Genomic DNA, 27,442 nt, shown 5'->3' with positions numbered 1-27,442 from the left:
ATGTCCCTCCCAGCTAGTACTGTCTCTCTCTCTCTCTCTCTCAAAAATAAACATTAAAAAAAAAAAAAAGTCTAGAACGTTCCAAAGGGCACCCCTGCTCTGGAGCACTCACTCCTCACCACTGTGCTGCCATCCCTCCCACACGGATGAGATTCCGGTCTGGGGTTTATCACTGAGCAAATGAGCGGGAACGTTCTAGAATATCTTATGTGTAGACGCGTGGAACGCCAACATTTACAGGATATTAAAACTGTGCTAAGAGACAATCACGCTAAAGGTGTAACCGCCTTTGTAAGCTTGCCAAGTCAGAGTGTAAGGGCTTTTATGAAAAGTTTCAGAAATGTGGCTTACAGGGCAAACGTTTATGGTCAACTGCCTTTTGATCTCTCATGTGAAAAATATGTACTTATGTCTCTTGCAGGAAACCTCACCACTTCCTTCCTAAGTGTTGGTCAGAAACACTAATTACCTGGCTAATTAGACTGTGAAACTTCCCTTCCAGATGGTAAAAAGGAGCTATTTTCACCCCACAAATTTCGTTGTGACATGCCACCAAAAAAAAAAAAAAAAAAAAAGGTAGATGGATTTCAATGGTTTTATTGTAGACACTGTGAAGGACTTAAGCAAATCATATAAAAGTAAATGAGAAACTGATGAAAAGGGTCTGCTCCTTCACAAAGGGGTGGGGCGGGGGGGGGGGTGGGGTGGGGAATCACCTGGTTCTGTGGGTAAAAGCTCATGCCCGGGCAGGGGAGCGTCCGGATGGGCGGGAGAGCCCGGAGACCGAGTCCCGGACATCCGCTCCACGATGCGGGACGTCCCCCAGGACTGATCAGCCCTAACGGGGCTCGTGACTTTTAGATGCCTGCTTTCCACTCTACCCGCTGTCACAGCACTGCTTGTTTTTGTGGGTTTTTTTTTTGTTGTTGTTTTTTGTTTTTTTTTCCCTAGGCATTCCCTGCCCGGCCCGGGAAAGCACACGTCCCCCTGGAAAGCCCGACGACACGGTCTCCCTTCCGCCCTGCCTTCACGCGACCGCAGGAATGAGTACGGGCTACAGCGGACTCAGAGAGCGAGAGCTGCAGTTCCGGGAAGGACACGCCTTGGACCGGCAGCTGCCGAGGTCTGCGCACAAGAGCCACCCACCGAGGGCCGGGCCCTGGCGCCCCCACCCCGCCGCAGGCCCGCGGGCCGAAGCCGAGACCCCCGCAACCCGGCAGGCGAGATACTCACCGGCGTCCAGGCTGCCGGTCGCTGCCGTCCAGCCCATGACGGGCGGGATGGCCCCGACGACGGCTCCGACCCACGTGTTGGCGATGCTGATCTTCTTCAGCGGGGTATAGCAACAGGTGTACAGGAAGATGTTGAAGACCCCCAGGGCTCCCGTGAGGGGGTTCACCCCCCAGGTCAGGAGGGCGACGCCTGGAACGGCACAGCACGTGGCAAAGGACACAGCTAGCAACGGGCTGAAAAAGAGCAGTGGGCACAGAGCAGTCACTTTCCAGTCCGGCGGGCCATGCTGCCCGCACTCGGCGTGGACCACCTACCTCCATGGCGCGGCGGCCCGGGAGGCAGGCTGCTGCGCCTTCCTCCCGGTTACGGGGCACCGGAACCCGAAAGGCGGAGGGACTGCGCCTGCGGGAGTTCTGGCTGCCCCCTCTGACATCTGCCGGCCGGGCTGAAGTTCGAGTCCAGGTGAGAGCGCGCCCCGGATGCGTTCTGTCCCTTCCCGGCCGTGGGAGGCCGGCGCGTCCCTCTGCTCACCTGCACGGCCGGGACGGTTCTCTGCTCTCGCTCACAGGCTGGAGTGAGGGCCGAGGCAGACACTGCCTGCTTGGCACAGGGTTCTGCTTTGCAGTTAGTGCCAAGTAGGTGACGGCCATAGAAAAACCACCCGGAATGCGGTACCGGTAATGTTTGGGCAAAAGCTGGCATCTCAACCCTGCCCGTGTATTTATAGTTTAAACACATTACCCCATTAGCAGTAACGGATAATGACAGTATGTCTGAGTGTATCTATCTGTGATAAATTACAGGCTTGGCAAGGGACCGGCTTGGGGCCCACGGCCACACACCAGGGGGCTGCCCCACACGGATAGCTCAGTTTCAGTGCCACAGCTGGTTTCAGAGCCACGGCATCTCCGGAGGACCCTCATCATGTTGGTAGGTGCAGTGAACAGGGTCAAATACAACTCTCCACCAGCCGGGACGATCCTACGCCTGATTCTCATCAGAGCCCACTTCTTTTTTTTTTTTTTTTTTTTTAAGTTTATTTATTTATTTTGAGAGAGACAGAGACAGCATGGGTTGGGGAGGGAAGGAGAGAGAAATCCCAAGCAGGCTCCGCACTGTCAGCGCAGAGCCTGATGCAGGGGCTCAAACTCACGAACCGTGAGATCATGACCTGAGTCGAAGTCAGACACTTAACCGACTGAGCCACCCAGGCACCCCATTCCAGAGCCCACTTTCTAAGGTGGACTTTACATGGGATCTTGTGAGAGAGACGGGGAGAGACACAGAGAGAGAGAGAGAGAGAGAGAGAGAGAGAGAGAGAATCTCAAGCAGACTCTCCACTGTGAGCCCGGAGCCTGATGCAGGGCTCGATCTCATGAACCATGAGACATGACCTGAGCCAAAATCAAGAGTCAGACGCTTAACCGACCAAGCCACCCAGGCGCCCCTATATTTCAATCTATGTTAATAATTTCCCTGTGCTGTTCAGAATTCTTTTGTAACGTCATCATTAATAGGTACATAGTGGTCTATTCTGTGGATTCAACACAATTAATTCAGTCAATATAGCCTTTCTGGATATTTTGTGTTTTTCCTTTTAAATTAGAAGTAACGGCATATATATCTTACAGACTGTTGTTCATAGTTCTGACTAGGATTCATCCTGAGGATAAATTCCCAGACGTGTGACTGCAAGGCCAGCTGACATGCACGTTTGTAGGGATTTGACTTGTACCACCAGTCTACGCCCCAGAGGGTTTAGGCTCTTTTACACTCCTATCAGCAGTACATGAGAAAGCCTATTATTTCTAGAACCTGTAGCAACACTGGGTATGGCATTAAACACAAACCAAAAACTAACAACGTAAACACATGTTTATTGAGATAGCATTATCCCCATTTCACAGAAGAGAAACTGAGGCTCAGATGGCCCTTGAACAATGAGAGGAACGGGGTGCCGACCGCAATACACAGTTGAAACATCCACGTGTAACTTCTGACTCGCCCAAAACTTAACTACTGATAGAACCACGAGAAATCCTTTTTTACCAAGATAGGCAATTTATTGCAGAGACAAACTGCTTATGCAGAGATGATTAGCATCACACATGGCATTTTATTATTACCTTTTAAATTCTTTTTTATGTTTATTTATTTATCTTTGGGAGAGAGAGAGAGAAGACAAAGCTTGAGCAGGGGAGGGGCAGACAGAGAGGGAAAGAGAGAATCCCAAGCAGGGGCTCGATCTCACGAACTCCAAGATCATGACCTGAGCCGAAATCAAGAGCAACCCATCGGATGCTGAACCCATTGAGCCACCCAGGCACCCACACGTGGCATTTTCTTTTCTTCACGTTTATTTTTTTTATTTTGAGAGAGAGAGTGCAAGAGGAAAAAGGGCAGAGAGAGAGGGAGAGAGAGGGAGGCAGAATCGGGCTCTGTGCTGACAGCTCAGACATGGAGGTCAAACTCAGGAACCGTGAGATCATGACCTGAGCCAAGATCAAGAGTCAGATGCTCAGCCGACTGAGCCACCCCAGCGCCCCCGCATGGCATTTTAAATGGGTGCTCCCAAGACTCGAGCTCACAACAGCATCCAGAGGTGGTTATGAAATTGCTACAGCAGCTGATTTTACTGAGTTACGATTTAATACTCCATCTCTAAATGTGTTCATCTTTCTCTCCACTCAAATGGCACCCTGTGCAGTCTGCAAATGTTTGGGCAAGTTTTGAATAAATTTTAACTTTATATAATAGATTTGTGTGTGTTTATGGTAGTATTACGCATCCGCGACATACGTTTTTAATTTTTTTTGAAATTTCTAGGCCATGTGGTTTGTGAGTTTTTTCAAGTTGTTGCCAACCTCCAACCTTCTTTTCTAATATATTTATTGAGAAAAAAACCCCACATATACGCGGACCCGCACAGTTCCAACCCGTGTCGATCAAGGGTCAGCTGTACCAGTAAAAGAACTTGGAAACAGACTTGTACTCGGATTTACTCCTTGGCTCACTGATTCAATCCCACTGGTCTTTGGGGCGCCCTGCTGTAGTTCGACTTCCTGATTCTCTGATTGCTTGGATCTTGCCAAGCCTGCGGGGGGGGGGCGCGCGGGGGGGGGGGCTGGAGTCTTTAGGCTGTTGCCTTCAGCTGGGAGCAGCAGCCTGAGGGTTTAAAAGCTCCTTTGGTTTACCCCGAGGTAGAAATAGCCTAAGTTCCTCCGGCATTACCTGAGATGAAAACACTGGGGAAGCACTACATTTACATACATACATACAAGGTGGGACCTAGGATATAAGGTGGGGAGCAAGACAGACACGGTCCTTGTCCTGGGGGCGCTTATGCTGAAGTGAGAGTTAAAGAGGCCGGCAATCTGGGGCCACTGTGTGTGGGTGCTGGGGGGCTGGACAGGGGGAGGTTTGTAGGAAGAAATGCTGGGCGGGCGGGAGAGGGGATAGAAGGGTAGACAGGAGTGATTCAGGCAGCGGGCACAGCACGAGGGGCGGGAGGGGTCAGAGAACACTGGGAGGGAAGGCCACACGTAAGACATCGTGGGAACACTGCCTCTGGGCAGATGCACAGAAGAGGTTTTCTCTGCTTTTTTACACAGGGGAAGAAAACGATCAGATGTGCTTCTCACAAGGCCCTCGCTGCCTGCCGTGATGACCAGCAAAGACGGACAAGCATTCACTTGTCCGTTCACGTTGGGCATTTTCGAGGAAAAAGAAGCGTGAGCCACACCACCACTGCAAGTTGGAAGAGCGCTAGCCAGAATAACGGTTCTGGGATGAATGCAGCATGTACCAAGTGACCTCCGGGCTCTTTTTTAAAGTTTGACGTAACCAGGAAATCTTTAAAAATCACGGTGATATTAAAGCTGCTTCAATTTAGCCGTTTTTAGGGGCGCCTGGGTGGCTCAGTCGGTTAAGCATCCGACTTCCGCTTAGGTCATGATCTCATGATCTGTGGGTTCGAGCCCCAAGTCAGGCTCTGTGCTGACAGCTGGGAGCCTGGAGTCTGCTTCGGATTCCGTGTCTCTCTCTCTCTCTCTCTCTCTCTCTGCCCCTCCCCCACTTGCTCTCTCTCTCTCAAAAATAAACATTAGAAACAAATTAAAAATTTAGCCGTTTTAATAAAGAGATCTATTTTCTGATGCAGAAAAAGATTAGTCAAGTGCGTTCATTTCTCATCTCAGTTAAACACCACTATGATTTTCTGCCGTGGTACACATAGAAGTCCGAGCGAAATCTCAAAGCCTGGAAGGGCAATTTTGTCAAAGACCGACTTCTTGTTATTTTAGGTCAATTACTCGATACACTCGTCCTCCTAATCCTACCGCTCAGCCCTTGACCAAAACCCCCATCTGCTCTCTCCCATTCCTGGATGGGTTTTGGAAAGTATCCCAAACCTGGAGACACACGCACACACACGGAGTTATTTTCCCTTTTATCACTTCTTCTGTATTTAAAATTTCATTAAACATTTTTTCCCCATTATTAGTCTTTTTGCTCCTTTTACATCTGAATTCCTCAGCAGGTGGCTTCCATTTTGAGTGGCGCTCTGAGGCCTGATTTCTAGAGGCGGAACTAGAAGAAAGGGCTAAGCAGGTTCCCTTGGGTTTCCCTGGGCTGGGCAGTACCTGACGGGTGAGGGCCAAGCCGGGACTCCCCGATGGAGTCCCGGGTGCTACCGAGATGTGGTCCCCGGACCCAGAGCGTCAGCATCACCTAGGGCCTCGTCGGGAATCCAGGCGATCGGCAGGCTTGCCGAAGTCGGGGACCCACCGCTGCGCCATCACCAACGTGGTGCGGGTCCCATCTGGCCTACGTGAGGCCACGCCGACGGAGCCTGCGCCTATAGAAGGCCTCCACCCCCACCCCACCTCCGATGCTGGGTGCAGCTGGGCTGGGTAGGTCCCGCTGTCTTTTGATACAGTCTCTCGACATACTCCAAGTGGAAAGGACGCGGGACAGCAGCCTAGCTCGGTATTCAGTTCACTGGGGAACTGCCAGTGTCTCCAGCCGCCTCTCTGCTCCGTCTACCTTGATTTGGTCTGGGCACGCTGCTAAGCGTTTCGGCCCTTACGAGGGCGAGACAAAGCAAGTGGGGCAGAGTCTTGATAATCCTGTGGATTCTGGGCGACGGGAACACCGGGGTTCGTTGTACCATCTCTAACTGCTGTGTCTCCTGGAACGTTTGCATGCCAAAAGTGTTTGTAAAAGGCTTTAACATTCCTCTTCTTCTTCTTATATTATTATAGGGTTTCCGTACAATACCATAACTAAGCATCGCTGACAACAATCAGGTGGTCTGGATTCAAGTTCTGATTTGAAACGGTTCTGATTGAAAAGTGGGCAAACGAACCTCTCTGATCCTTGGTTTCCTCAGCTGTGAAGTAGGGGATGTATTAGGGCTATTCTTTAAAATGTGTATTTTGAGAGAGAGAGAGAGAGAGAGAGCATGAGCAGAGTAGGGGCAGACAGAGAGAGGAGAGAGAGAGAGACAGAAAGAATCCCAAGCGGGCTCTGCATTCAGCGTGGAGCCCAACGCGGGGCTCATTCCCACGACCGTGACATCATGGTCGGAGGCAAAATCAAGAGTTGGACGCCCAACTGACTGAGGCTTCCAGGCGCCCCCGTATTAGGGCTGTTTTGACGGCAAGACTGAAGCACAAGTCAAATTGGCTTATGCAAAAATCCTCAGTAACAAGACCACCGGGAGGGCAGGGGCTCTATCACTGAGCTGTAGGATCTTGAGCAAAGTAGCTAACCCGTTGGTCTTAGCTGCTTCATCGGTCAAATGGGAGGTACGTGACAGTGAAGAATCAAAATAAAGCACTTGGCACAGGGCCCACTAAAAGAGCACGCAGCGTCATTCGTTCGTTTATTAAGATGTCTCACTGTCATCGAGTCAGCCACTGTGCTAAGTGCGGGCATACAGCAGTGAGCGAAACAGACGGCGATGTTCACTCTGAAAAGGACGGTGGACGTTAAACAAACACAAGTACTACCAGGTCTCAAACGTAAAATCTACCACAAGAACTGGCAACGTGAGGCAGCGTTCTTTAAATAGGAGGTAGGGCTGGAGGTAAGGGGTGATAAACTTTCAGTAAATTGTTTCCAGTGGTTTACTCTGTTCGAACTTACAAAGACATATGGATATGTGTTGGAATACGAAGACAAATGTAGACATGTTCAAGAACGTCACCTCAATTATAAATTATAAAAAGCGTAATGGCTGCATAGCATTTCCTAATAGTAATTAAAATGGCAACACTTTTTTATTTTTATTTTTTTTAATATTTATTTACATTTTTGAGAGAGAGAGAGAGAGAGAGAGAGAGAGAGACTGAGCAGGGGAGGGGCAGAGAGAGGGAGAGAAAGAATCCTAAGCAAACTCCATATTGTCAGCACAGAGCCTAATATGGGGCTTGAACTCATGAAAACGTGAGATCATGACCTGAGCCAAAACCAAGAGTCAGACGCTTAACCCACTGAGCCACCCAGGCGCCCTTTATGTTTTTATTTTCAATCGTAACTTTATTTTATTTATTTAAATGTTTTTATTTATTTTTGAGATAGAGCGTGAACAGGGGAGGGGCAGAGAGAGAGGGAGACACAGAATCTGAAGCAGGCTCCAGGCTCTGAGCTGTTAGCACAGAGCCCGACACGGGGCTCGAACTCATGGAGTGTGAGATCATGACCTGAGCTGAAGTCGGCCGCTCAACCGACTGAGCCACCCTCAATCGTAACTTTAAGAATTTAACTCTATTATATCAAATTACAAAAAAAAAAAAAAAAAAAAAAAAAGTAAAAATAAAATAAACCAGCATCAGGAAAAAGCAGACGGATCACACGGGAAACATTATTTTTTTCCTAATGCTGGTGCTCTCACGTAGCTAGGGCAGTGGCTGCAATGGGCTTTGTTAAGGAGAGAAGGTTCATATCTCTGCGAATGGTGGTCACCGGAGTGAACTTGCATAGGAAAGATCAGAAGAGCAGAAGAATGGGGTGTGATGGTATATTGTGCACGATTTCTAACTTTCAGTAAAATGGAATAAAGGGATGACTAAGGCAAATAGCACTGTGGGGTGGGGAAGGAAGGACGGTGGCAGAGGAAAAGAATCTAGCCGTTGAACTAAAACGATTTTTTCACGTCCTTTCACTCACGCAGGCAAATAGGTTGATGGCTCACGCTCGGACTGAATGGTGATTTATTTCCAAACTCATATCCAAAACTGAATTACATTTCAAATAGAGACATCTCTCTACTGAGCATCAGCACAGAGGCAGGCTTCTCCTTCTGGCTTCCCTGCCCAGAGCTACTCCAGAAAAGGAACAACAGACCAGGGGATGGTGGGGGGCAGGGGGTGGGGGTTGTCAACACATTCCTATGAATTATTTATTCTTCCTTTAAAATACCGTCCTCCTTCGTTTACTAAACACCAATCCTAAGTAGCTCTAGCAAAGTGGAATTTTCTGCAGAAATTAGGAACAAAGGAGGTTAAAAAAAATATGCAAGCTCTAATTTGATGACTATTTATTGCACTTAATAAACATAATCCACATTACGTGACTTTGAAATAACTAACGGGAGAAATGTGGTCTTTCTGTTTAAGTAATGTGTCAGAGAGGTCTGCGAAATGTGACATTAAATCCAGAAAGCTTTACATTGTAAGCAGCTCTATAGGTAATTGGTTTATACAAAAGTTAATCTCATACTTCTTGGCTTTTCTTCCAGAATAAATGATTTTTAAATTACAAAATAAAATTTCCTTTAACAACAAAAGAAAACCCCAAACCTTAATCAAACCAAGCTAATTTAGCTTTCATTTCCTGGATGAATCCCACATTTGAGCTCTGACCTGAGCTTTTGGGGGTAAGCCCCTCCAGATAACTGCTTTGACAACGTGTCCCCAAAATCTTCTCCAGGGGTTTTCTATTTCTCAACAAGACTCAAGTTGCAGATATTGCAAGGTAGGAGAGGAATAAGGAAAAGTCAGAATTTAAGGAACAGGTAAAGCAAATGTGGATGCAAGATATATTTTATTTATTTTATTTATTTAAAATTAAAAAAAAATTTTTTTTAGCATTTATTTTTGAGAGACAGAGAGAGACAAAGCATGAGCAGGGGAGGGGCAGAGACAGAGGGAGACACAGAATCAGAAGCAGGCTCCAGGCTCTGAGCTGTCAGCAGAGCCCGATGCAGGGCTCGAACCCACGAACCGTGAGATCATGACCTGAGCCGACGTCAGACGCTTAACCAGCTGAGCCACCCAGGCGCCCCTATTTATTTTATTTTTTAAATGGAATTATTTATTCTTGATAGGGGGAGGGGCAGAGAAAGGGAGAGAGAGAGAATCCCAAGCAGAGCTCGATGCAGAGCTTGAACTCGCGAACTGGGAGATCATGACCTGAACCAAAATCAAGAGTTGGGTGCTTAACTGTCTGAGCCACCCAGGAGCCCCAGCAAGACGTATGTTAAAAGAGAATTTAAAAACATTTAAGGGGCACCGGGGTGGCTCAGTTGGTTGGGCATCTGACTTCGGCTCAGGTCATGATCTCATATCCTGTGGGTTCGAGCCCCGCGTCGGGCTCTGTGCTGACAGCTCGGAGCCTGGAGCCGGTTTTGGATCCTGTGTCTCCCCCTCTCTGTCTGTCCCTTCCCTGCTTGTGCTCTGTCTCTCTTGCTCTCAAAAATAAATAAGAAACGTTAAAAAAAATTTTTTTTTAATTAGGAGAAATTCAAGAATAAGCAGGTGTTTTGGGTAATGACTCTACTCAGAACACGGGGCTGCAGCATTATATTGAGAAAAGCTTTTTTTTTTTTTTCTTCTCCAGGGAGGAAAACAAAGCAGGTCTGAGCTGAATGAGTTTTGAAAGTCAGCCGAAAGAATCTTACTGATGTAGGAGGGAGGTGGGAAAAGACAGGCAGGGGTGGGAGGGTGGAGGCTGGAAGAAAAGTGAAGATGAGCCTTACTCGGTGTTGACCTCTGAGATGGGGCCTTGTAATTCAGGGATAAAGCAAAACGCGGACTCTTGAGTTACGCTACGCCAATTCAGTTTAAATTGAGGAGAATCTATCTGTAGAAAGACTGGAATTCTCAGCGAGAAGAGATTCCTGTTGTTTGATCCCATCCATGGAAACCAAGTTTCTAGTGCTGGGGTCCCAAATCAGTGTATTTCTCAAATTCCCAAACTCTACTCCCCCCCAGGCTCCCATAGCACCTTCGATATCTTTCCAGTTTCCTGGTGGGGCCAGATGGTTTAATTTTCTTACCCCACTCCTTTTTTTTTTTTTTTTTTTTTTAAAGTTTATCCATTTATTTTGAGAGAGAGAGAGAGAGAGAGAGAGTGTGCACGCGCAAGTGAGCCAGGGAGGGGCAGAGAGAAAGGGAGGGGAAAAGAGAGAATCCCAAGCAGGCTCTGCACCCGGAGCACAGAGCCCGAGTTGGGGCTCGAACCCACGAACCGTGAGATCATGACCTGAGCCAAAATCAAGAGTCGGATGCTCAACCGACTGAGCCACCCAGGCGCCCCTCTTACCCCCTCCCTTTTTAATTTATAGGATTCTATTTAAGAAAGCCGTGTTGTTCACCTACATAAAGTTAGGGTGAATGAATTTTAAGGCGGCTCTGAAAAGCTTTAAAAAAACACAGTTTATAAAAAGAGAATCTGGGAAGTAAAACCACCCATCCCTGCAGCTTTGCGGAGCACCTTGGGGGGTACAGGCTACCCGGAGACGAAGGTATAGACGCAGGTGACCTCACCTCCTGAAGGGCCTGCTCGGACGGATACCCAGGGGACCAGGCTGGCGATCTACAGGGGTAAAAGCCCAAGTGACGAACAACGGAGAACCGCTACTCGGGCCTGACTGGCTGATCCCATGTGGGAATGTGCTAAAAAGCCCAGAAACCTGGGGCTTTGTTACATTTTCTATTTTCAAGTGCTGGCAACGGTAGAAAAGCCCAGCAGGCCAAACAACAACGACAAAAAGGCCTCTTCAGGATTGGGCCTGTTGGCCGCTGTCTTGCAATCTGCGGTCCCGGTGAAAGATCTCTGAGGTACGGATAACACCACGGCCCCGGAGCTGACCCCCCACTCCGCCCCGTACTGTCTTCTGTCTTCCGTGTGGTTATTTCTTTCCCTTCCTCTAAGATTTGGCCCGGACATCAGAACAAGTCATGCAAGAACATCCTCCCTCAGCCTTCTCTCCTTCCTGCTCCCGCCCCCCACCCCCAGCCCTCGGGTGGCCTGCATACCCTCGTGAGAACAGCACGGCTCAGTCCTGACGCGGACAGCTCTGGTGCCCTCCCCGGCCGCCCGCCACGTCCTACCTGGTTCAGGGCCTCTACCCTGTGCCACTAGTCTTTCTGTTCCCTGTATCCAAGGCAGCTGCCCCAAACGCCGGCTCAAACAGACCTTTACAAACCACGCGAAAGACAGAACAAACACTACACCAGTTGACGGGAATGGCGTTTCATGGCCAAATGTTGTCACCTCATCTGATCGAGAAGAGAGAGAGAGAAGGCGATAGGGCGTTTGACTCACGGACTCCAGGTCATGAATGAAAGGTGTCGGGTGTCTGCTCCTGTGACTTACTGCTCAAGTGGATGCGTTACCCTTCATACTAATATTTACTAGAATATCTGAGTATTTTTTGGTTATAAAATGGGACGTGAGAGCTGAAGGACCCCCCATCCCCAGCACTGCTGACAAGAAGTGTTCACAACTCACGATGCTTCGGAACAATTGTAGGGGCGCCTGGGTGGCTCAGTCAGTTAAGTGTCCGACTCTGGATTTCGGCTCAGGTCATGACCTCATAGTTCATGAGTTCAAGCCCCGCGTCGGGCTCTGCGCTGACAGCACGGAGGCTGCTTGGGACTTGTGATTCTCTCTCTCTCTCTCTCTCTCTCTCTCAAAATAAATAATAAACATTAAAAAAAAAAAAGAAGAACTGTAAATGCTTTCATTTTGCTTATGACCATGAGAGAAAGGAACGTTCACTTCTAGAAGACCCCCCAGCGTTCCTCTCTCTCACCCACCGTCGTGACTAAGCGTGATGATACATGCTAAACTTTTTTGTGGACGCTTCATACTGTGCGGTTCATAATGTCGAACGATTTTAAGACCAAAATTCTCCACACTGGCACCACTCTTACTGAGACTGAATTTGTCGTTCCTGCCATTTCGAATGACTGGTTAGCACTAAGAAAAAAAAAAAAAACCTCCTATACTTATAAAATGTTTATGTTCTTATTACATTTGCAATATATACACGCCAAGAGACTAATCATAACAATCCTTGGAAACTCTGTGGGGCGTCAGCCCGGTCTGGGTTCTTGTCTGCTGGACCAGGGTGACGGGATGATGAACAGCCTTCACAGCTCCCCTGCAGCCTGCAAACTGTTTACATTCGCTTAAGTGCTTACTGGTAAAACCTTCAGTAAATTTGAAAAATGTCTCCTGCAAATCCCTATAATGCTTAAGCTAAACCCTGTTCTTTAAGTTAATCATGCCAGCTACACAATCCATTCATTTGGCTTCGAAAACTCAATCTTCGTCATTTATTTAAACACCGGGCATTGGCGGCCCCCGACCCCGAGTGTGTTAATTTGTCCTCTCTCAATAACCTCTCTCCCTGCTCTGCTCTTTCCATCTCTCCCGCCTGCAGTCCACAAAAATAACCAGGCCCTCTTCTTCAGGAAGCTCCCGCGCTGGCCAGGCCGCCCTGACCCACGTCCCCTTTCCCTGACCCCCCAGGGGACGTCTCGCTTGTCCCGACTCCCTCGGTCCACCCAGTGTGTACGGATGGGACTGTCTCGTCCATCTGCGAAGGCTTTTGAGCATCTGGCTAATTTTTCACCCCGATTATAAGCCTTTGGAGCCTTGCGAAAACAGAACTGGAGGTACTGGGAACGTGATGGGTAATCAACACATTCTCAATGAACTGAATTCGACAAAGGGATTGCTTAATTTTATTATTTTTTTTTATTTTTATTTATTTATTTTTTTAAAGGTCTTTTTTTTTTTTTTTCAACGTTTATTTATTTTTGGGACAGAGAGAGACAGAGCATGAACGGGGGAGGGACAGAGAGAGAGGGAGACACAGAATCGGAAACAGGCTCCAGGCTCTGAGCCATCAGCCCAGAGCCTGACGCGGGGCTCGAACTCACGGACCGCGAGATCGTGACCTGGCTGAAGTCGGACGCTTAACCGACTGCGCCACCGAGGCGCCCCAAGGGATTGCTTAATTTTAAAATAATCCGGAAGCAACAGCAGACCTTGACGTTCTTAAGAACGATTCTTTTTTGTTAGGATAGAGCAGGGAAAAGGTTATTACTTAAAAAAAAAAAATACATGTTGAAGATACAAGTCTGAAGGACCTCAAAACAGGTAAAGACGGGGGATTAAAGGTGTCGTATCTCTCTCTTGTCCACGAACAAAGAGAACCTACGGCGGAAAACTCTGGCTTAGACAGGAGCAGGGACACTCCTGCAGAAGAGTGGTCAAGAACAGGACAGCACGGGAGGACGCGCTCCACAGGCGAGGCAAAATACAAGACGCGCTCAATGTTAAAGTTAAGATCCTGGCCGCAAGAATTTGTGCCCTGGGGGTGGGGGAGGTGGGTCACGGCTAGAAAGTCACAAAGCAGAACGGGGGCCTGAGACACATACCTGGCCAAGAGGAAGCTCGAGTGCAGCGGAAGGAGCCCCGGAAGGGGCAGCCTCGGGTCCTGCGTGCGACCCCACCCCCACCCTGCACCCCCTTCCCTTGACCGGACCAGGGATGAAATGTCGGGCCCAAGCATGGGCAATCCCGTTTCCTCTCACAAGGCTTGGGAACTGGGACAGAGGACTCAGCTGGGAGACCAGGGGGCTGAGGCTGAGGCTGCCATTTGGATGATGAGTCCGTTTAAGCAAAAGTGGGATCGGAAGAGCCAGTGGGCCGCGAGGGAAAAATGAAGTTCACGTACAGAGGAAAGCAGAGGTGGACAGTGCGGGAGGAAGCTAAACTGTGACCAAAGCGCTGAGGGGGCCATCCTTTCCAGAAGTCTGGCGGTAAGGAGAACAAGAGAAAAACTAGATGCAGCTGCTGATTCAGCAGACTCTTCTCTAAGACAGAGGGACCGCTTGTCCAAATACTAAGTCAGAAGAAAGGACCCCAGTGGGGTGGTGGGGTTGGAAGAGGCACGAAGGACACCCTTAGGGGAGTCTGTGCCTGTCCTCAGGCGAGCCTGACGGTCTCTGGGCTTGGGGACCATAGGTAGAAACGGGTAGAAACGGGCCCCCAACAACTGCCAACATCAGATGCCAGATTCCAGCAGCTCTTATCTGCTGTGGAAAAACATTTGGTCCTCTGAAACAGAAGTGAGGTGTATCTTAGGAAAAACTACTAGGGACATTCACCCCTGTCCCTCTGACCCCTCTAACCTTGGCTCATCCTAAAACTACCAAATCCATTAAAAAAACATTTTTTTTTTTTTACCGTTTATTCATTTTTGAGAGACAGAGACAGAGTGTAAGCAGGGGAGGGGCAGAGAGAGAGGGAGACACAGCATCTGAAGCAGGCTCCGGGCTCCGAGCTGTCACCACAGAGCCCGATGTGGGACTCGAACCCACGAACCGCGGGATCATGACCTGAGCCAAAGTCAGACGCTTAACCGACTGAGCCACCCAGGCACCCCCAAATCCATTTTATCTGATGAGAACCAATGTTGCAAGTAGCCAGGGATGTCTGGTGAATGGAAGGAGTTCAGGGGCGTTGGATACATGTGATCTGTAAGAGGAGGAAGGAAAAGAGTTACCAGCAAGGATGGAAACGCAGCAGGGCAACGGGAGGCTCAGAGGTATGGCACTTCTCCATTCTGCCTGTGACAAGTTCCTCACCGACACGTGGAGCCCGATTACCAGAGCTGTGGGTCCCTCGGGCTGTGACATAGCTGTGCTGACACGCAGCCTCAGGGGAACAGAGGCATCGGGTCTGGCTCCGAGTTAACAGGGACAAACTCTGGCGAGGCGCCAGTACCGGAGGTCACCATAGCGCCATTCGGACCCTCCGGAGCCATTCTCTGCAGACATCTTCGGGTGCAAACGTAGCTGTCCAGAGCTCTTTGGCCAAATGCGCCAGGACTCTTGAGTTTAGCCCATGTGCATCTGGGATGCTTCCTAAGTGATGTGAGGCACAATGGGCTCAAATTCATCAAGTGGCTCCCCCAAGCCATTAAAGACGCTGATAAATAATTCTACCATGAAGGCCCCAGGGCTAAAGTAAAAAGCAGAAAGCCGTGGGGTCAAATGCTTCCATTTGGTAAACAGAAGCTATAATAGGATGTTTCTATTAACCACCTGCAATTATTGTATGGTTACAGCTCACTCCAACCATCAGCATCATCACTTCTTGGGTGCCTTCGAGAGCCAGGACGAATTTAAAGGTCATCTTAGTATTAAAAAAAAAAAAAGTCATCTTTCTTTCCACTGGTGAGGAAAACAGGAAAAGCAGGATTTCTCTGAGAGTTGATATGAAAGATTGTCTTCCTTTAATGGTAAGTGATGCCTTAGATTTACCGAATTGTCATTTTATGTAGGCAACAAAGAGGTACTTAGAAGTACTGTCGTCTGTATTCTCCTTGGGAAACTGAAATAACTAATAATGTAATTTTGTAGATTTTTATTCTCACTAAGTGGCATTTTAGTTGTAAGGATTTTTGTCTTTGATTCTCAACAAAATTGCACAAAATTTCTGTTCCCTGAAATGTAAAGGGGATGTTTATCCTGTAACTGGCTATTTCGAAAACAATTATCTTACTATTCCTTGTTTATTAAACACAGTCAATGTCACTTTCTCCATCATGGGAAACGATAGAGACAAAGCTGCAGCGGCCGCTCGCTAAACAGCAAGGCGAGCGGCAGGGAGGCTGGAAATCAATCTGCACGTTTACTGTCTTGAAACAGAGTGGAGTTGGAGTTTATTTACTTTATGTAGCTCATCCCTGAGGTGAAAATACATCAGACTCGAAATTATCCTTTGAAATCCCCTGCAGTGATCCATAAAGTGCATGCAAGGTTAGGCATGTACAGTTCTGGGAAATAACGACCACATCCACAAAAAATCCCCGAGGTAAATCAAAAGAGGGAACGAGGGGAAAGTCTGTATCTGGATGGCTGGGCGTTCGTGCCATTCTGCCTTTAGGACTCCGGTGGAGGAGAGACGGGGGGTCCTAAAGGGGCCTATCTGCTGGCAGGGTCCACTCCACTGTGTCTCAATGTCCAGCGCTGGCAACTGGACTGCACAGTCACGTGTCTTTGCCGCGACGGTTGGGGGCGCTCTGCTGGACGGTGGGGCTGCTGCTTCTTTGGAGGGGCGGGACTGACGACTGCTTTGCTACACTGCCTGCTCCTGACGAATTACGTGCTACCCGTACGAAGAGCTGCGGAGTGTAAGAAAGGTGCAGATACGTGTAGACGGCGGAGACCTTCCTTAAGGGAGGTCTCGAGAAAACTCGAGAAGACAGGTGGAAAGGAACAGGAGGCGCAAAGGCAGGGTGGCAGGGATCGGCGGGGTTTTTCTGTAGGAGATCTGTGACCCACAGGAAGCGGCCACGGCTTTGAAAAGTGGACACAATTTAAGTGACCTTGTGCGCGGTGGTGCCCAGTCTGAGTTCTGGGTTGCCCCCCCCCCCCCCCCCCACTGTGACTGCCCTGGTCTAAGCCATCGTCAGCTCACCCTGGACTGGTCCCAGGCCTCTGCTCGCTCCCGTGACGCTACGGTACATTCTGAAGACGTCCCTTACAAACATCAGTGTGACCACAGCGACCCCACGCTTACGACTCACGTCTGGCTTCCCGCTGCACACCGCCTCTGAGCCAGACTTGTCACTGCGGTGCCCTCGTGACCTCATCTCCTCCCACTCTGCTCCTTCTGGCCACTGCGGCCCCGTTCTCTTCACTGGGTCGGGCACACCCTGACCGCCTGGGCTCTGCACCAGCTGTTCCCTCTGCCCACGCTGCCCCCCTTCCCTGCATCCTCAACCTCCGGGGCTCAGCGCATACCCCACCTCCTCAGGTGTCTCTGTACCTCCTCCTCAAGCGGTCTCCGCCAGTTGGCTCTATATTATCCGGTTCCTTGTTTTCTCTGGACAACTGACGGCCATCGAGAGGGACCTCTGAACCTTTATTTGGCTCACTGGTTTACTCTGTACCTCCCCGACAGGACAGTAAGGAGGGCCGGAGCTGGGTCACGCCAGCCGTATTCCAGCGCTGAGCTGGAGCCTAACACCCGGAGATGCTCGGCCCGGGGCTGTTGAAAAAAGTAGGAGCCACCACAGTGAGGACCGCACTGTCATTCACTGCTGTAGCAGAAGGGTCGCAGCCTCACCTACACCCAAGAGGTAAGCGCCCCAGCTTAAGAGAAGAGGACACAGCCGTCTCCTAACACGCTCCCGCCTGGGAGAGCAGAAGCAGCAGCTGGATTCTGAGTCCAGGCAGACCGACCCCAAACGCTCATGCTCTGCAGGCTACGTCAGCATGGTCCCAGGGAAAACCAAGCGCCCTGAAAACCCGCTAGTCGTGCACGCAGTGAAATTCACACATTTTGAGAGTACGGTGAGTTCTGAGCTCTGACAAAGATACACAACGGTGTAAGCACCACCGTGATCAAGATATAGACTATTTCTGGGGCGTCCGGGTGGCTCACTTGGTTAAGTGTCTGACTCGATTTCGGCTCAGGTCACGATCTCACGGAAATGAGATCAAGCCCCGCGTTGGGCTCTCGGGTGAGTGTGGAGCCTGCTTAAGATCCTCTCTCTCTTTCCCTCCCTCTGTCCCTCTCCCCCACTGACTCTCTCTCAAAACATAAAAAAAGATATAGAATATTTCTGTCACCTCACAAAGTTCCTTCATGCTCCTCTGTACTCCATTCCCTTTCCTTCACCCCTGATTTCTAGTAGCCATTGATCTGATTTCTGTCCCTAGAGTTTTGGCTTTCCAAAATATCACCTACATAGGATGGCACAGTATGTAACCTTTTGGGTCTGCCTGCTCTCACTTACAACGCTTCTGAAATGTGCCCATGTCATTTTATGTGTGTATACTCACCAGCTGAAGAACATTTAGGTTGTTTTCAGTAATAATGAATTAAACTTATAAGTATTCACGTACAGATCTTTGTATGGACATACGTTTCGAGAGACACATAGGACTGGGGTTATAGATACAGTAAATCTTGTGTGACTTCATAGGAATCTGCCAAACTGTTTTCACAAAACTAACGGCATCATTTTGTATTCAGGCCACTCCACATCCTTGCCAGCACTTGGTATTATTGCTTTAGAAATGTTAACTGTTCTGCAGCTGCTCTGGAAAACAGGGTGGAGGTTCCTCAAAAAACGAAAGCTAGATCTACCCTATGACCCAGCAATAGCACTGCTAGGAATTTACCCAAGGGATACAGGAGTGCTGATGCATAGGGGCACTTGTACCCCAATGTTTATAGCGGTGCTTTCAACAGTAGCCAAATTATGGAAAGAGCCTAAATGTCCATCAACTGACGAATGGATAAAGAAATTGTGGTTTATGTACACAATGGAGTACTACGTGGCAATGAGAAAGAATGAAATATGGCCCTTTGTAGCAACGTGGATGGAACTGGAGAGTGTTATGCTAAGTGAAATAAGTCACACAGAGAAAGACGGATACCATATGTTTTCACTCTTACGTGGATCCTGAGAAACTTAACAGAAGACCATGGGGGATGGGAAGGGGAGAAAATTGCAGAGAGGGAAGGAGGGAAACCATAAGAGACTCTTAAATACTGAGAACAAACTGAGGGTTGATGGGGGATGGGGGAGAGGGGAAAGTGGGTGATGGGCATTGAGGAGGGCACCTGCTGGGATGAGCACTGAGTGTTGTATGGAAACCAATTTGACGATAAATTTCATATTAAAAAAAAAATAAATGTTAACTGTTTTTTTTTTTTTTTAACGTTTATTTATTTTTGAGATAGAGAGAGACAGAGCATGAGCGGGGGAGGGGCAGAGAGAGAGGGAGACACAGAATCCGAAACAGGCTCCAGGCTCTGAGCCATCAGCCCAGAGCCCGACGCGGGGCTCGAACTCACGGACCGCGAGATCGTGACCTGAGCTGAAGTTGGACGCTTAACCGACTGCGCCACCCAGGCGCCCCAAATGTTAACTGTTTTAATAGGTGTGCAGTGATGTCCCACTGTGGCTTTAATTTGCATTTCCCCCAGTGAACTGGTGATAATAATGAAAACCGTTTTGTGTGTTTATTTGATATGCAGACTTCCTCTTTAGTGAAATGTCTGTTTAAAAACGTTTTGTCCATCTTTTGGTTGAGCTATTTTCTTGTCACCGGGCTTTAGGGATTTTGTACGTACTCTGGCCACAAGTCCTTCGTGAGTTCCATGCTTTGCAAATATTTTCTCCCACTCTTTGGCCCGTCCGGTCGTTTTCAGAAGTGTTTCTGGGAGAGCAGCGATTTTTATTTCGGTGAAGTCAAACTTACCTATGACTTCATTTATGGTTCGTGCTTTTTGTACTTTTTGGTTTTGTTGCTTTTGTGTGTTTTCTCTAAGAACTCTTTGCCTCGCTTCCTGCAGTTGCATTCTGCATCCTGACCTTGTACCTTGTGCCCTTGCTATATCCACTTACTGGTTCTAGTGGCTTTTTTGTAGGTTTGTTTGAGTTTTCTGGGCAAACTATCACACGGTCTGTGAACGAAGAATTCATTTCTTCTTTCCCAATACACAGGCCTGTTCTTTCTTTTTCTTGTCCTGAGCTGCTTAAGAGCTCCCCAAACGACACGGACCACGGTCCAATCCCTACAGCACAGCCCGTGTCACAATGGTGGGGCAGGCACGTTTTCTCGGCCTCCTTCCTGGCTCTGCTTCCTTACTTTGCTCCTTCAAATCCTTCCCTCTGAGTCTGGCCAAGTCATTTATTTTTATCCTTAAACACGTATTTTGCACTCCTCTGCCTGTCCCGATGGCTTCCTCATCCCCTTGACACCGTGCGCCGTGTACCCGTCTCAGAGTCTTCACTTCTGTCCTTCCTCCCCTTGGGAGGTCATTTCCGCTTCTCTAACATCTGTCCCTCTGTCCGTCCACGCATCCCTCGTGAAGCATCAGCGGTCTGCCGGATGTGATGGCCGGAGCGCGTGCTCCGTGACATCAGGGATGGCTGTCTGCTTCGCTCCCTGCCGGGTCGTGGTATTAAAGATAGTGCCGAGCGCACGTTAGGCACTGAGGAAACTGCTCTCTATAAACGATCTTGGGGACTGGAGATAAACAGAGGGCAGAGTCCATCTTTGTCCCAGAAGAACACACAACGTAATGGAGCAAGGGGCCCAAGGAAAGGGCTTGCAGAGGGCTGTGTGGGGCGAGGACAGGGGCATAAACGAAGACGAGGGCGAGCCCCAGGACAAACACCTAACCCCACCCGCCCCACTGGACTACGGGCGTAGCTGCCCCTTCCAGAGGAAGGAGTGCTTGGCACAAAACCTGCCCAGGCAATGAGCGGGCCAGGGGAGCACACCCCGTGGGACAAGAGGGAGCATGGTGCTTCGGTGAAAACACCAGTGGGCCCATCCGGTCTCAACACCGAGGGATAAATGAGAAAAGGTGAGCAGAGGGGCGCCCGGGTGGCTCAGTCGGTTAAGCGTCCGACTCTTGGTTTCGGCTCAGGTCACGATCTCAGTTGTAAGTTTGAGCCTGGCGTCGGGCTCCGTGCTGACAATGTGGAGTATGCTTGGGATTCTCTCTCTCCCTCTCTCTGCCCCTCCCCCGCTTGTTCTCTCTCTCTCTCTCTCTCTGAAAATAAATAAACATTAGGAGAGGGAGCAGGAGGAGGAAGAAGAGAAGGAGACGAAGCAGAAGAAGAAGAAAGATGCGCACAGTCAGAGGAGGAGGCTGGAAGGACCAGGAAGGATCAGATCCTCAAAGGCCTTACGTGTAAGACATAGTAAAGCACGGAAAACAAGTATTTCTTCTTAAATATATTTAGAAGACTCTCCCCAAAGGTTTGAAGCCAGAGACCAATGTGATCATGTAAGGAAAGCCTGGGGAAGACAGACGGAAAGAGGGCTGGCGAACAGGCAGGGAGAGCAGCTGGGGCGTGGTTCTAAGAACCCAGGCAAGCTGGGGGTGCTCTGACACCAGAGCAGGGAGTGAGAGGGCACATTCCAGGGTGACTTAGGGGGCTGGACAGACACGGTCTATTCCACAACCGGATGAGGGGGACCAGACAGGGAGTCTAGAGTGACTTATAGGCACCTGACTTCGGAACCTTGGTTAACAAAAAGCCGTGTGGGAGGCGGGGAGCCATGCGCTGGGATATATACTTAAGGAATCGGAGATACCCATAGAGGACCCCAAAAGAGATTTTCAAAGGCCTTGGCTCAGAAGAGCGGTCTGGGCTGGAGGTACAGACAGGGCAGAGGGCAGTGTCTGTAGATCGCAGACGGGATGAGGAGGCCAGTGGCCACCAACAAAGGAGTGGTCGGAGGGGGAAGGAACAGAAAGAACTTGGAAAAGGACAGGCTGGCTTAGCTCCTCCTCCTCCTCTGGCTCTCACCTCGGGCCTCCCCTAAGTCACCCTGGAAGTCCTCGCGCCTCCGCTAAGTCACCCCGGACGTCCTTGTGCCTCCCCTAAGTCACCCCGGATGTCCTCGCGCCCCCCTTAAGTCACCCTGGAGCTCTGCGGTCTGGATCAGGTTCTCCTCTCTGTGCTCCCGCATCACCCAGCAATGTCCCTCCCGCGGTGTTCCCCACTGCACCTTGGGGTCCCGCGCGGTACCCGGTTGGCAGGTGCGCTCAGCGTTACATGTGTAAACCGTACCCCTGGTAGCACTCAGTGTCCTCACACGTGTGAGCTGCCGTCCCCTCAACGTGACCCTAAGAGAACGGAGAGCATGTCACCCACCTGTTAGTAACCCTGGCAACCAGCACAGTCCTCTACAGGGACAACATTCCCCATCAACGTGTCCTGAGGGCAGCAGGAGGAAGGAAGGATTCTGTGACATGCCACAGGGTGGTCCTACCAACGTGACCCTGACAATGGAAACACGTAACGTCCGCTCTCTGCTGTCTTCTTTTCCAAGTGTTTTGCTTCTTTCTCCCTATCCCTAGTAACTAATGTAAAAATTTTTTTAAGTTTATTTTGAGAGAGAGAGAAAGTGAGCAGGCGAGCAGTGGGGGGAGGGGCAGAGAGAGAGAGAGAGAGAGAGAGAGAGAGACAGAGAATCCGAAGCAGGCTCTGTGCAGCCAGCGCAGAGCCTGATGCAGGGCTCCATCCCCCAAACTGTGAGATCACGACCTGAGCTGAATTCAACGGTCAGATATGTAACTGACTGAGCCGCCTGGGCGGCCCTCTGAATTTCTTTTTTTGTCATTGCCTGTAAGTACTGAAATATTTGTATTGTAAAGCAAAATTTGAAAATAGGTGGAAGTTCTACAAGTAACTACTCATTTTTCTAGAGTTTTAAACTTTCTCCCCAACAATGCACATGTGTTTGCATGATTCTGTTGACCTCATTGTTACCGCAGCACAACGGCGTGAGATGAACAAGGCTGGAATTAGGATCCCTCCCTGAGGGGAAGGGGCAGTGGGGCAAGGTTAATTCCGTGACTCGCCCAAGCTTAGAGTCCACCAGGTGACATTTTTTCATTCAATTCTGTTACCAAAGAATATCAGAAGACTGAGGTGTTTTCTATTACGGAGATTTTTTAAAATTTGCAAATGAACTTTCTCCAGCCACCAACTTAAAACCTGGATCACACTGAATCTGACTTTCCGATACGAAGGTAAGCTTCTCTGACGTTCACCTTCGCCAAGTGACTTTGGGCTCGCAGGTTCGACTCCGTAGTGAGCAGGCTCCCTTCAGTGTGCATTCCTGACGTGTGACATGGATTCTACGCCGTGCTCTCTGCCGGAGAATCAAAGGGGAGCTCTAAGCCCAACTCCCTCCTGACAACAGTCATTCAGAACCATGACTACACCATGGTCGCCAGAAACGTCCAAACGAGTCAGTTGGCCTTATGCATCTTCTCCAATTTATGAGCAAACGTCGACATCGAGTGTCATTTCTTTTTTAAGTTTATTGATTTTGAGAGACGGAAACAGCACAAGTGGGGGGGGGGAGAGAGAGAGGGATTGAGAGAACCCCAAGCAGGCTTTGCACTGTCAGCACGGAGCCCGACGTGGGGCTCGAACCCACGAAAATGAGATCATGACTTGAGCCGAAACCAAGAGTCGGGCACCTAACCAACTGAGCCACCCAGGCGCCCCGACATCGAGTGTCATTTTTAAAAAGCTAGTTAAAGAGGCCTGTATTATGGTGTGGACCTACAGTCTGATTTAGATATGACATAACTTTCCATTTATGTGCTCTTTGTTTTCTTCTCTAGGCAAAAAAAGCAATCGGAATTTGTAGGAAATGGACTTAAAAAGGAGGAAATTCTGTAAACTTTACAGTCATCACCACCAGCCCTTTCTAGAAATTACGTGGTGTGGCTATCATCCAGCCTGGACATTATTAAGAGTGAGAGCAGAACAGCATCAATAATTCTGGTGTAAAGCAGGACTGTCCTGGGCAAACCGGGACCAAGAGCCGCCTGACCGTTCGACCCCTCTTTCCAATCGTGTTGTGTGGCAGGAGCACATCCCCTGAGTCGCCTGATGCACACACGAGACTGGCATCTTCTCTCCTCTCTTTCACGGGCTCAGCTTAATCCCTGGAGCAAGCTGGCGCGCTAGAGAAGGTCCTTGGGCCAATACATCTGCCCACGAGCTTCTTCCTCACCACCTGCTTCAAGAAGATTCGCTCTATGCAGTTCTCGGCAGGAGCTGTTCTTGGGAATTTTTGCTCTGGCTTGCGGCCGAGAGATGCCTTAGAAATCTATATAGGTTTCCTCCATGGAAGTCATGTAGGACATTCTTCTAATATCGTCACCAAGTGTCCTTTCTTATTTTTTTAAGAACGGAGAGGCAGAAGTTTGGTCTCCCTAGGGTGGTGTTTCCTTCTCACGGACAGAGAGATTTTAGAGATGGTTATATGTAGCGGTGAGGAACTTGGGGCAGGGAAGCAAATGGGCCAGGCCAAATTTTGGTTCTGCCACTTTTCATAACACTTGGATCTTCAGTCTTCTCCACCTGCATATTCAACAGTGTCCTATCTCATGGTGCTGTAGGGAGAATTAAATATTAATATTGCACGCAATGCTTAGCATTACGATGGGACTGTGATTTCACCAGGAAATGCAGAATGAAATCTACAGGTCAACCTCCATAACTACGGTGACCTCGAGAAGCTTTCCTTGTTCTCGCTGTTTTATCACAGATTCTATGTTCCGTAACCCTGACTTTCTTTACGCATTTCTCTGTTTTATTAAGTTACAGTCTCATGATACCTCTAATCCTTTCTGGAATACAGAATAAACAACCAAAAACGCACGATCTTCGGGGCACGTGGGTGGTCCAGTCAGTTGGGTGTCCGACTCTTGATTTCGGCGCAGGTCACGATCTCGCAGTTCGTGGGCTCAAGCCCCACATCGGGCTCTGTGCCTGATGTGCAGAGCCTGCTTGGGATTCTGTCTCCCTCCCTCTCTGCCCCTCCCCTGCTCTTTCTCTCAAAATAAATAAACACTAAATAAAAAAAAAAAGCCCTATCATCTGTGTCAGTTCTATAAGGCATTCAGTGCCCACCTACCCAGCCACATTTTTCTGGAAGAGAAAACCAAAAGTTCAGAGAATGGCCACCATGCAAGTGCATAAATGCACAGATGGGTCCACACAGTATTTCCCAGGTTCTCAAAAAAAAAAAAAAAAAAAAAAAAAAAAAAAGAATAACTAATCCAGGCATACGTTTCTTTCCTTAATTGTATTCCTTTAACTTCTTAGAATACCCTTTTATTCACTTCAGTACAAATTTTCAAACTAAATTGCAATCACTTTAAAAAATTAATGCCACACACACACACACACACACACACACACACACACCCCATAAATGCTCATGGTATGTCTTCAGGATGGAGAGAAGCCAAGCGAGGTACAAAGGAGGAAACAGCCGTCAGTGGCAAAGATGTCCAAGGATTTCCTTCCCAGACTGACCATGCTTACTGCTGCCCGTCAGTAATGACGGGAACTTACACTTCACATGACAAACTGCAGCGTCTACGACGTCGGACAGATTCAACAAGGCAGATCAGTCCAATCAAATGGAGCAGTAAATTCCAAATCAAGAATTTCAAAATAAACTGGCTGGGCTTTGCGCCTAAATGCCCAATAGCTATTGTGAATGTCAGAACCACCAAAGCTGGAATCAATGCTAACAGACAGACGTAAGACTTTCTACTATACCCCCGCAGCCAGCCACTTACAAAATATGTGTCATACATAACAATTTACTAAATTATAATAAAAACTAAAGTCTGCAGTTTCAAAACCGTGACTCTCAGTGCAGGATTTCTGCCGCAGACTCGGAACAGCTCCTACAATTGCACCGATTTAATAAAATACACGCTAGCTCATAACAGAAGTTTGACTCTCTTTTTCCAGCCCTGTGAGTTGCCCTCTCGGAGGCTACTTTAGGCAGCAATTAAGGTTTATTGTCATAAAGGAGACCCGGGGTCATCTTGCAAAACAAAAGGTGAAGTTACAAGTTTAGCAAGACTAATAACTAGATGACAGCCTGTCTCCTTTAATTATTATTATTTTTTTTAACGTTTATTTATTTTTGAGACAGAGAGAGACAGAGCATGAACAGGGGAGGGTCAGAGAGAGGGAGACACAGAATCTGAAAGAGGCTCCAGGCTCTGAGCTGTCAGCACAGAGCCCGACGCAGGGCTCGAACTCCCGGACCGCGAGATCGTGACCTGAGTCAAAGTCGGCTGCTTAACCGACTGACCCACCCAGGCGCCCCCAGCCTGTCTCCTTTAAAGGATGGGCATTGCCAAGGCCAATGAACAAGCCCCCCACTCTGGATGCACTTAAAGGCCTGGCTTTCCTGGGTGCAGACAATGACCGCACTGGGCAAAGTAAGAGGAGATACCAGAAGAATGGCGGGCCTCTATCTGATCGCCATTAGATGCCTAATGGCTGCTTACTGGGCTTGTCCCGCATCTGCCTTGGTTCTAGAGGGTACGATTTCACTGAGGAAAGGAGCAAGAACTTACGTGTGACCTGACCAGCAGCACAAGCAGCTTCTAGTTTTTGAAATGGGTTACAAAGCTTGCATTTGCTCTTGTGAACCAACTTCACTCAGGGGCACCTGAGCGGCTCAATCGGTTAAGCGTCCAACTCAATTGCAGCTCAGGTCATGATCTCATGGTTCGTGAGTTTGAGCCCTGAATCAGGCTCTGAGCTGACAGTGTGAAGTGAAGCCTGCTTGGGATTCTTTCTCTCTCTCTCTCTCTCTCTCTCTCTCTCACTGCCCCTCCCCCACTCGTGCTCTCGAGTGCTCCTTCTCCTCCCCCTAAAATAAATTTTAAAAACTTTAAAAGCCTATAAAACAACTTCAAATTAAAGTACTTCTGGGGCGACTTGGTGGCTAAGTCAGTTAAGCGTCCGACTTCGGCTAAGGTCATGATCTCACGGTCTGTGAGTTCGAGCCCCGCGTCAGGCTCCGTGCTGACAGCTCAGAGCCTGGAGCCTGCTTCGGATTCTGTGTCTCCCTCTCCCTCTGCCCTACCCTGCTCATGCTCTGTCTCTCTCAAAAATAAACATTAAAAAAATAACAATAAACGTACTTCTGACACTTTTTAAATAAAAACACAGCAGATGGCTTGATTTATATTTCAAGAAATCAATTATCAATAGATATGAGATTTCTGTTCTTACAGGTTTTCATGGCTCTTTGCAATATAATGGTATTTTAAACTCATTTAAGAACTGAATGGCTACAAATGGCTAATATTAAAAATCATTTTTACATAGACTTCTGACTGTACCGGCTTTGTTTCCTTTATTGTCTTACTGAAAATGTGTGATTGGTTTGATCCACAAGTGTTACCCAATACATTTTAAGCTCCATGAGGGCACTGTCTGGAAATGTGAGGGCAGGATTCACTGATTTAGAATAGTCGTTATCAACCATTTGCCTCTTTTTATTCTTCTTGGCTGATGATATCCACTGGATTTAAAAAAATTTTTTTTTTCAATGCCAGTTTCAAGGACTCCAGGAAGTTAAAACGT

General features: G+C 48.7%; 1 protein-coding gene across 1 annotated transcript in view; it reads right to left on the bottom strand.

Moving 5' to 3' along the window:
- Nucleotides 1–27,442, bottom strand: part of LOC123603039 (protoheme IX farnesyltransferase, mitochondrial) — a 136,864-nt gene that overhangs the window by 15,358 nt on the left and 94,064 nt on the right. Inside the window, exon 6 of the mRNA XM_045487422.1 lies at nt 1,234–1,466. Coding sequence (XP_045343378.1) covers nt 1,234–1,466 — 233 coding nt within the window. The remainder of the gene's footprint in view (nt 1–1,233; nt 1,467–27,442) is intronic.

The sequence above is a fragment of the Leopardus geoffroyi genome, chromosome E1 (genome assembly GCF_018350155.1).
Source record: "Leopardus geoffroyi isolate Oge1 chromosome E1, O.geoffroyi_Oge1_pat1.0, whole genome shotgun sequence".
Lineage (NCBI taxonomy): Eukaryota > Metazoa > Chordata > Mammalia > Carnivora > Felidae > Leopardus > Leopardus geoffroyi.
Note: the sequence above shows the minus strand (reverse complement) of the source record. Positions and strands in the feature narration are given on the sequence as shown.